The sequence below is a fragment of the Pinus tabuliformis genome, chromosome 5_2, assembly GCF_031772625.1.
Source record: "Pinus tabuliformis cultivar Carrire ecotype Pingquan chromosome 5_2, CPIR1, whole genome shotgun sequence".
Classification (NCBI taxonomy): Eukaryota; Viridiplantae; Streptophyta; class Pinopsida; order Pinales; family Pinaceae; genus Pinus; species Pinus tabuliformis.
In genome coordinates, this window is record NC_142306.1 from 401,757,499 (window position 1) to 401,767,747 (window position 10,249).

The 10,249-nt window shown below is 39.1% G+C and overlaps 1 protein-coding gene across 1 annotated transcript; it reads right to left on the minus strand.

Annotated features, from left to right (window-relative positions):
- Window positions 1-6,577: 6,577 nt before the first annotated feature.
- On the minus strand, window positions 6,578-7,774 carry LOC149159222 (uncharacterized). Its single transcript, XM_089433442.1, has 2 exons — window positions 7,657-7,774; window positions 6,578-7,555 (listed from the first exon to the last, which is right to left on the minus strand). The coding sequence occupies exons 1-2, from the start codon at window positions 7,702-7,704 to the stop codon at window positions 6,734-6,736; spliced, it is 870 nt and encodes a 289-aa protein (XP_089289568.1). The 5' UTR covers window positions 7,705-7,774; the 3' UTR covers window positions 6,578-6,733.
- Window positions 7,775-10,249: the final 2,475 nt, after the last annotated feature.

Here is a 10,249-nt window from a genome sequence, read left to right on the forward strand (position 1 = left end):
CGTTTCGAACTAACTAGTGTGGTTCATCGTCAGGAGAAGTTGAACCACACTCGGGATACCATTTGTCGACGCGTTTCGAACCAACTAGTGTGGTTCATCGTCAGGACAATTTGAACCACAACCACACTAGTGTGGTTCAACTTGTCATGACCATGAACCACACTAGTTGGTTCTAAACGCATAGACAAATGGTATCCCATGTGATTTTCGCCAAAAAATCTCTCACAAAAAAATACTATTTTATTGACAAATTAAACTAAACCTTTAATTTATCTAACTCCACTTCCTTTGAAAATATTTTAAAACAATAATCAAATATTATTATTTTTTAATTTCAAATAAATAATACACTATCAAAATTTGATTTATTTTAAAAATATAATTTGTTCAAAAATGTTAACACACTCGCTATTAAATACTTTTTATTATAATTTTTAAGCCTGATTTAATTTTAAAAATATAATTGGTTATAGATCTAAATGGCAAGTTATTTCAGAATAGATCTAAATGGTTTGATGATTAAAATTCTCGGCATTACCATGGCTAATAATCGGCCACTGGAGATAAAACCAAACCACTGAACGACACTGACCAACAATGTGGTATACATTCAATTGAACGGATCGGACAGGAAAGGACAGGCCATCGAAATTCATCGCATATATTTCATGGCTGCCACAAAATATAATGGATTCGGAAGGGTTCTAAAAAAACTACTCCAATTCACTGGACTCTGTATCCAAAGATTGGGACTGAGATTCTTCTGATTGGCAATTAGTAACAGATACCTCGTTCCTATTTTCCGACTTAGAATTCTATATCCCATTTATTCCAATTTCAACCTTGACCTCAATTTCTTGAACTCGCTCACTGCTGAAACAACACTGATGAGTTTGTTCCTTGTTGCCCTGCCCGTTGTTTAAGCATTCGTGCATCTCATCTCACTGCCCTGGAAAAAATACTTAGAAAAGAAACACTTGCCATTTTGATCTATCCAAGCAATTGATCGTTGAGTTCATGTTGCCAGATCAATCTGAACCATCCGTAGAAAGTCAAGCGGATTCAAAGAGCTGTCAATTGACACCTCTGCCGCTGATTTTCCACACTGGAATACATTCCTCACAGAGGCAACTATATTTTCAAGAAAATCATTCCACTCTCCTTCCCAAAAATACATGACCGAGGACGAAAACACACTCTTGCTAAAATTGCCATAATTGTGCAAGAACAACAATATTTTAAATCATCTCCACAGCATCCGAAGGCCTCTGTCTTACGACTCTAAGTTGATGGCGTTGGGTTTGTTACAACACCTTTCGCAGAAGAAGTGAATGTAGTCAAATATGCTACACATCGACTTGCTCCATCTGGTATCTCAAGCATTAAAAAGTTGCGGACTTCCAGGTACAGGGATCGACCCCGGAAAATGGCCTCGATCAATGTACATCAACCACTTTTATTTTAATGTGATTGTTTCTACTCCGTAGTCAATATGTGAGAGGAAAAATGTATATCAACCATTTTTACTTTAATGTGATTGTTTCTACTCCGCAGTCAACAGGTAAGAGGAAGAATGTATATCAACCACTTTTACTTTAATGTGATTGTTTCTACTTGGCAGTCAACATGCGAGGGGAAGATTAGTAGACCATGGTTGATTATGGTTGTCCACATTTAATTATAGTTGACTATGGTTGACCATGTTGCCATGGTTTGGCAATGTTGACCATAGGTGACCATGTTGGTCAAATCACTAATCATCGTTGACCATGGTCAAGTATGGTTGTTGATGTTTGACCACTTGGTCAATATTGGTTGACCATGGTCAATTATGGTAAACCATGGTCAAGGATGGCTAACCTTGGATGACCAATTAGTCCAGTATGGTTGACCATACTTGACCACTTGGTAAACCATCATTCACCATGGTCAAATATGGTTGATGAAGCTTAACCATGGTAAAGTGTGGATGACAATAGTTGGCAACTTGACTTTAATTTGCAATAGTTGACCACTCAATGATGGTCGACCATGGTTAAACATAGTTGACCACTCGATGATGGTTGACCATAGTTAACCATAGTTGACCACTTAACCATTGTTGGCAATGGTTGAACACTAAACCATGGTTGACCATGGTCTAATGTCCTCTAAGATTAACTATGGTTGAATATGGTTGACTAGGGATGACCATGTTTGACCAAGGTTACTCGTGTTTGGCCATGGTTGTCCATGATTGTCCATGGTCAACCATGTTTCCTCTGGTTAATTATAATTAACTATTAAAACAACCAAATGAAAACAAAAATCAAATATAGGGAAAAAAACTAACATAGAAAAATATACAAAAATGTACCAGCATAGAATGTGAGTATACTTCGAGTATACCAAATGAATGCAGTAAGGAAAATAAAAAATACAATTTATCCCAAACACATTGTAAGGGTCCAATGTCAACTTATATGAGAATATTTATGCAGAGGACAAAATAAGAATTATACACATTTAAATAAGAAAATAATGCTTATAAAAAATTACGGCTTTTTTAAATCTCTCTAAATTATTGTAGTACAAGGGCTATATTTAGGGCATCAAATTTAACATTTCTAAAATGTTCGATACGTTTATGATCAAGCAGAACAATACGGTAACAATTGAGTATCCTAAAATTACTCTGTATAGGGTATGTTTCTCCAAGAACAATGAAGAGAAAATAATGTAAGTAGTGATGAAGAAAAAGGCAATTTCAAATCTAGGCCGCAGGGTGATCGGTCCCAGTCACATGCATGTCCCCAAATTTATTCCAAAGCCCTTATCTACCCTTTACACCGATGTTAATCAGCTATGTGATTTGGCATGTACTCGACTCAAGCCACATTCAACATACATGTGCAAAATAAATAGGTATTACTTGTTATTATGCCCAGAAGTAATGTACCCGGCCGCCCCAAATTAAGAATTCAGAATTCCTGTTTAACTTAGATCTTAACTTCATAATTAAACACCTCTAACATGATAATTGTGTTCTATATATGAACAAACATGTAGAACTAGCATTATACATTAACTTAAATTCAAGTATCAAGTATAATAAAGATGATATAAACAACTATGATATCGATATGAGAATTATGTTCTATGTATAAACAAACATGTAGACCTAGCATTAACATTAATAATTCAAATTCAAGTATAATAAAGATAATATAAAAATATATATATATATAATGCAAATTATCTATGAAAATATAGTAGCAATTTACATAGAAATTACACATAATCAATCACATTAAATGATACACAAGAGTACTTTTCATATAGTAGCAATTTACATGGAAATTACACATAATCAATCACATTACATCATACACAAGAGTACGCACATCTTTAAAAAAAAGCATATTTTCTTTTAACTGAGTGTTGATTAAGGACATTATCCCACTCATCAGAAATGCACAAACTGACTGTTGATAAAGCACATTCCTCCCACCCTTCAGGACTATTGTTCCTAGTCTCTCAACAGCCGGCCATCACCAAGTTAGGGCTATGACACCACAGAAAAGCTAACAAGAACACTAAACCCTCACCCCAATACCCTCTGGAATGCAGGTTGTTCACTCAACCAACTCCCAATCACCAACTCTCTTTTTCCCTTCAACCTACATAACCCAAGAGGGGATTCCCTTCTCTACAACTATTGTCCCTCAAGTTAACTCTCTCGCCCAAGGCTTCAGTATAGGCTGGCCAAGAAAATCTCTACCCTTCAACCCACATAACCCATGAGGGGATCCCCTTCTCTACAACTATTGTCCCTCAAGTTAACTCTCTCTCCCAAGGCTTCAGTATAGGCTGGCCAAGAAAATCTCTATGCTGGGATACCAAGAATGTTCCTATGGCAATTATACCTCAATTTTCCATGTAATCTCACCATCTATATGTCCCCATTACTCATCTAGGTCAGCCATGCCAATTGGTATGTTGGAATGGAAGAATGGAAATAGAATGACTTCAACTCACAAAATCCATCTTTTGTATGCATGCCTTCATCTTGAAGCTTGCATTCTCGAATCTCTTCAACTACTTGGCACAAATCCCAAGGCTGATCTCCGTTACATCAATAAAGGTTTATGTACTTATGATGATATTTTTGGCCCCCTTGGTTCTCTCTTATGGAGTAATAGCCCCATACTCTTTTTGTTCCTCAGCCAACTATATATTTTTATTAATAATATGAAGTACGTTATTTACCATACAAAATTTGACCCTGGCCATATCATCCAACTCACTATCCTATATATCATGTGCATTTACATTTCAAAATCAAGAGGATTACAACATAACATCCCATTAAACGTATATCTTAGCTCATTGGATTATAAGTAAGAGGTAAAACCAGCAACCTTGGCTTATGATGTCAGGGAAAAGATTGGAATAGTTAATAATAGTACCAGAAGAGAGAGGTGTACAAAACCCTGTTATTCCAATGCATACTGAACTTTCAGCCTAACGATTGATTAAAGGATGCTATATATTCACCCGCCAATGGATCTTTAAGTCCATTTTAATTCTGGATATGCCAAGTGTTAAAAAATCCAAAAACGGGAGTCGTTTTTAATAAAAGTATTAATTATCCAAGGAGAATAGATATTTAATAGACATGGATCTCTATAAATTCCTAAGTTGAACGGTAGCCAGTGCTTCTGATCTTTCATGAGTTCAAGCTTCAGAGAACATGTGCACTAACCATTGAATTCAATGGTAAACAACAAGAGAAACTTAATTCCAAAAACCCGGGTAATAAAGGACCCAGTTTCACGAACAGGTTTATTCTTTTGACTGTCGATCAGTTTGGCAAAAAATGATTTCAAAAATTCAGCTGATAAAGGACCCAGTTTCACGACCAGGTCTATTTTTTGACTGTAGATCAATTTGTAAAGCAACATTAACAACGTTAAAAGGAATGGACCATTGATCAAATTAGGAAAGCAAATGTAAACTGGCAATTCATTCACTTGTTCAAGCAATAAAAGTGAACTGTGGTTTTACTGAGGAGTTCCAATTTCATCCCTATAAAAATAATAATAATTATATACCAAATGTATTAACATGAACATAACTTGTACAATTATAAAAAAGAAAAGCGGTCTATTAGCTTATAATTCAGTGATTAAGATGAGATGTCATCATAATAATCACCTCAGTTCAAAACCCAACAAACATGGTACCATAATCACATAATCACATATATGAAGTGGCCAAGTTCAATGGCCCACATGTGATATATCACTAATAGAGACCCTATTATAACAATGCTTACTGAACTTTCAGCTTAGTCATTGATTAAAGAATACAATATATTCACTTGTTAATGGATCATAAAATTAAGATAGGTACATTTTAACCTTCTACCAAATACCAACAAATTCAAACACTTCGTAATAAAACTATACACAAGCTCTTATATGGGCTTGATTCTCCAAGGAGAAAATATATTTTATAGACATGGATCTCTATAAATTCCTGACTAAGTTAAATGGTAACAACTGTTTATGATATTTCATATTTCAAACTCCAGAGAACATGTGAAATAACCATTGACTTTAGTGGCGAACAAGAAGAGAGCTTTTATTTCAAAAACCCAGCTGATAAAGGACGCAGTTTCACGAAGAGGTCTATTCCTTTGACTGTCGATCAATTTGGAATTCAACACTAGACAACATAAAAAGTAATGGACCATTGATCACACTAGAGAAGCCGATGAAAACTAGCAATTCACTCGCTGGTTCAGCAATAAAAGGAAACTTGAAATTATGGTTTAACTGAGAGTGAGTTCCATTTTCATCGTAGAAAAATAATTATAACTATACTTACCAAGTGGATTACCGCGAATCTGTATAATTATAATCAAACAAAAGCAATCTATCAGGTTGTGGTCTGAGACGGGGTGTCACCGCAATAATGAGCCAGTTCAAAGTTCAGTAAGCATAGAGACCTAATCATGTGTATAAAGTGGCCAAGTTCAATAGCCCCCACGTTAAAGTGGGTTTTACCACTCTAATGCAGAGTTGTGTTAGGGTTCATAGCACTCCCAAATGACATGAGTTTCAAAAGGATAAAGCTGGATCCCACCCATGACATGGCGTTCCGGAGGAACAAGGCTGTATGCAAGTCTAGGGCAATTTCCCCGCAATAGGATTCATAGCTCCCCAGCTATCAAAATAAGGGCTTAGCCCACCACTACTGACACGAGTTCCAAAAGGATAAGACTAGAAGCAAGTCCCGAGCAATTTTAGTAGATAACCCTGTCAACTGAGATGAAGGAAGTTGACTCTATATGGTGCAGCCGCTCAAGGTTTGATTCTTGAAGCACTTCTAACGAAGGAAGGAACAGATCTCAGCACATGTGTGATGAAATGCAGCATTTATAACAGGTGAAATATTCTCTATGATATCTCAAATAAAATTTGAGTGTGATAAAATTTCTTGTTCCTGCATGTTTGAATCAGAACATGCGTTAGCCTCTTTAAGAGCTGGCAATATGCTTTATTGCCCTCTGCTTGGCAGCTACATGGTCATAACCGAGAATTTTGCAAATCAATAGAAAAATCAAAACCCTCGATTTCCAAACAATCAATGGATTTACAGAGAATTTCATAAACTCTTTCTATTTAATTAAACAGAAAGGTGAACATCTCTGACCTTAGTTGGGAGACAAAATGATCGAAAAAAGAGATTAAAAAAAATCAGCATGGATATCTTCTTCAAAAACTTGGTCTGTCCACTCCGTCTGCGGAGGGCTTTGCACACTTGGTTCAGTATTCCAATCGGATCCATAGTCGGAGGACTTGGTTTCTGTGTTACTCTCTGATTCCAAATAAGATGCCCACTTGGAAACCCGCTTCACAGAACCTCTCGCATCCTGCATTGATCCATCTTTTGTCTCATTTATGTATTCTTTCATTTGCCCTGCAATTGCTGGAGACATATTCGGTTCATCTCTAGTATTCTTCTTCTTCTCTTTAACAAAACCATATGATTCCAGTGTTCTAGAATCGTGGGTTATGTCAAGTGTAGAAGTAGTACTCTTCTTTGATTGATTCCTGTCATGGGTGCGGTCAGATTGTTTGTTTCTCGAAACAAATTTCTGTTTGCGCTTTCGCAAGTGAACATCTGATAAATTTGTTACCACTCTTATGCCATCCAGTTCTTCTTCTTCTTCTTCTGCAGTGAATGTGGGCATTGAATTCTCCTGCTCAGATTCTAAGTACTCGACCCATTTGCTTTGTTGCCTCTCCTGAACAAACGAATTATCTCGTTCTTGTAGGATTTCTGCACCATCTCCCCAGTTGTTAATGTCTGCAATTTCTTCTTCTGTGCCTGACATTAGATTGTGCATTGCTTGGGCGTCTTTGAGGTGCCTGGACATGTTGAAGTCCTGGACGAATTTGCGAATGTCTTTCGCAGCAGTTGCTCGAGCGAATATCTTCTGGAAGGATTGCTTCTCATTGCAGATTGAACAACTCCATTTATTGTTACTCTTCTTCTGCTGTTTCGCCTGCCAATTAAACTCAAACACGCCCATCTTAACGATTTCAGCTGATAAACTCCGATATTAAAATCAGAAAATTGTAGTACTGATACATACAGATTGCTCACCTGCATTGTGCTGCACTGATAGCATTGTACAGCCAAGAACACCGCCATCTCCAAATTTGGAAAGAAGACGCAGAAATCTGGCTTTTATTTCTCTGTGAATTTGAAAATTGGAGAGGTTCTTTAGACGGGCCGGAGAAAAGTCGAAAAAACAAGGAGGGAATTCTCGAGATTCAAACGCTAACTGCGGAGAATGAAAAACACTAATCAAAGGTATGGTTGGGGTTAGCTTTCTCCTACGTGTCAAAGTCTCGATCTTTTTGTTTCCCTATGTTGTGAATACGTGTTCGCAGAAGAGGTCAACGAGTATGTTAAAAGTGATATTTTAAAAATTTAGAGCTTTATTTTGTAACCATAATAATCATTTAATTTATAGTTATAGTTATGGTTAATCTAGACACTATGTGTCACGTCCCTACATCTGCGGTAGTTTTCCAACCGTTTGTAGCAAGGTGCGGCACCATCGAACACTTTTCATCAATACTTATGTTTGTGGACTACGCCTACTTTCACTTTAATATTACTTACCTTGTGTTTCGCAACCAAGTAAACATGCATTTATCCTTTATATCAATGAAGCTCATACTCATTCATTATCCATAGCAATTATAACAAGAACAACAACAATTGCAACAGTATAAAGGGGAAGGGCAACTCCCCGTAATGTGAGTCTGCCCGAATCAATATATTATATAATCATCATTTTTACAATGTACAGACTAAGTCCTTGGGAACCCCAAATTTACACTTAGCCAAATTTTCACAACTTCGGCAAACTCGGTTGCCCAGCTCGTCGGCACATCCGCACGGTCGTCGCACGACTATCCAACCCGTCGTTCACCTCGTCGCACGTCTTCGCCGATTCGCTCTTCGTTTGGTCGCAAACGCCCAAACCGTGTATCCCTGCCCACACATAATCCCGCTTGCCAACTCTTGACAAACGACCAAATCGTGTGCACAACACGTAGTACCGCCTGCCCAACTCAACAACCTTCGATTCCAACCTCCATCTCACCTTCATGCACACTTGCACGGTGGGCGGGCGCTCACCCGAGTCGCCAATACACCCACGCCAAGTCGCCGCACAATCACCTCGGGCACGCCTTGTCCAACGCGTCCACCTCTCCACCAAGAGTTCTTAACCAAGTGCGACACATTAGAGGAGCACATGAGCTATGCGCTCATCCTCCTCAAAACTGCGCACAAGTGAACCTACTCCAAGAGAGAAGTAAGAAGTGCGAAGTTGGATTGATGAAATGAACTTCATCACACACACATATATAGACTCCATTGCATGTGGGTGGGCTGCCCAGCCGACCGCCCACCATCGAACATACACACCCCTTCGCAACGTTTAACGCCCACTTTCTAAGTCAGCCTGCCCGCCATCGCAAGTCGGCTTTAAGCCAAGCGTTCCACGCTCCAATCGCCATATAAGTGCGTCGCACTTCTATTATTGTCGCACAAACGTCGCAACGTTTCGTCGCATTCTTTCCGCACACCCGGTTCGTCGCACCCGCCCGTCGGACTATTGCACGCCCGTGCACGGTCACCCGGCGCCCAACCGCACCGCAGGTCCGATGACCTTACATCCTCCTCCACCTGAAATCGTTGTTGTCCTCGACAACATATCATCCTGGTAGCCATCCACCAAGATCATCCATGATGTCAACTCCTCCACATACTGCAACTATCACTACATCATATGTAGAACCACCGTCTCCACCATGTCTCGCCCCAGCAACCATCTGTCACCAAGATCACCATACCAAGGTATACACCACATCGGTATGTCATCCATCAGAGATCATCTCAATCCACGATCATCGACCCCTCTGCCACAATCTCCATTGCAACATCTCTTGTCGGCCTCATCATGTGTCACCATGCGAACTGCTGCCATGATACTCCAACACAATGCTAACACATCTCTGCGCACTGTCGACCCCATGTCTGAACTAGTCGGATGGCCAGTCCAACTGTCACGCTCAATCATGAGAATGCACTTCCTCATGCCACCATCAGTTGTTTCTCAAGACATCTTGCCACATCCTCAACTCGATCTAGAATCCATCTCCATATAAGTGTAAGGCATGCTCAGGTCCATGAATTAGTCCTCATCTCATCTGCAACATGTTGTCCAGAGTAGTTGAGTCTCGGCTCAACCCATGCCCAAGTCAAGGCATCATCATCATCGTAACTCTATCACTCCAAAGTGTCTCATATCGATCCTCTACATCAAGTCACTCTTCCAAGCCATGCCCATACATGTACTTTGAAAGTATGCATCCCATACTGCATCAAAGTCTCTGACCTCAGCTCCTCAATGCATCAAATCCTCTAAGTCCACCATATATGAAGTCCCTAAAATTCACAACCTCATGTCATCATGAGCTCCATAATCTGCTCACAATCCATCCAAGTCCATGGTCTTGTGGTACATAAGTGCACAACCTCTCCATCGGCTCATAAGTAACAAGTCTCCATGTCACACTAGCAAATCCATATGCACAACATCCCTGCCTTGGCACTCTTCCTTGGATGCCCATGACACCTCTACAAGTGCTCCCACATAATGTCCCTGCATCAGACTACC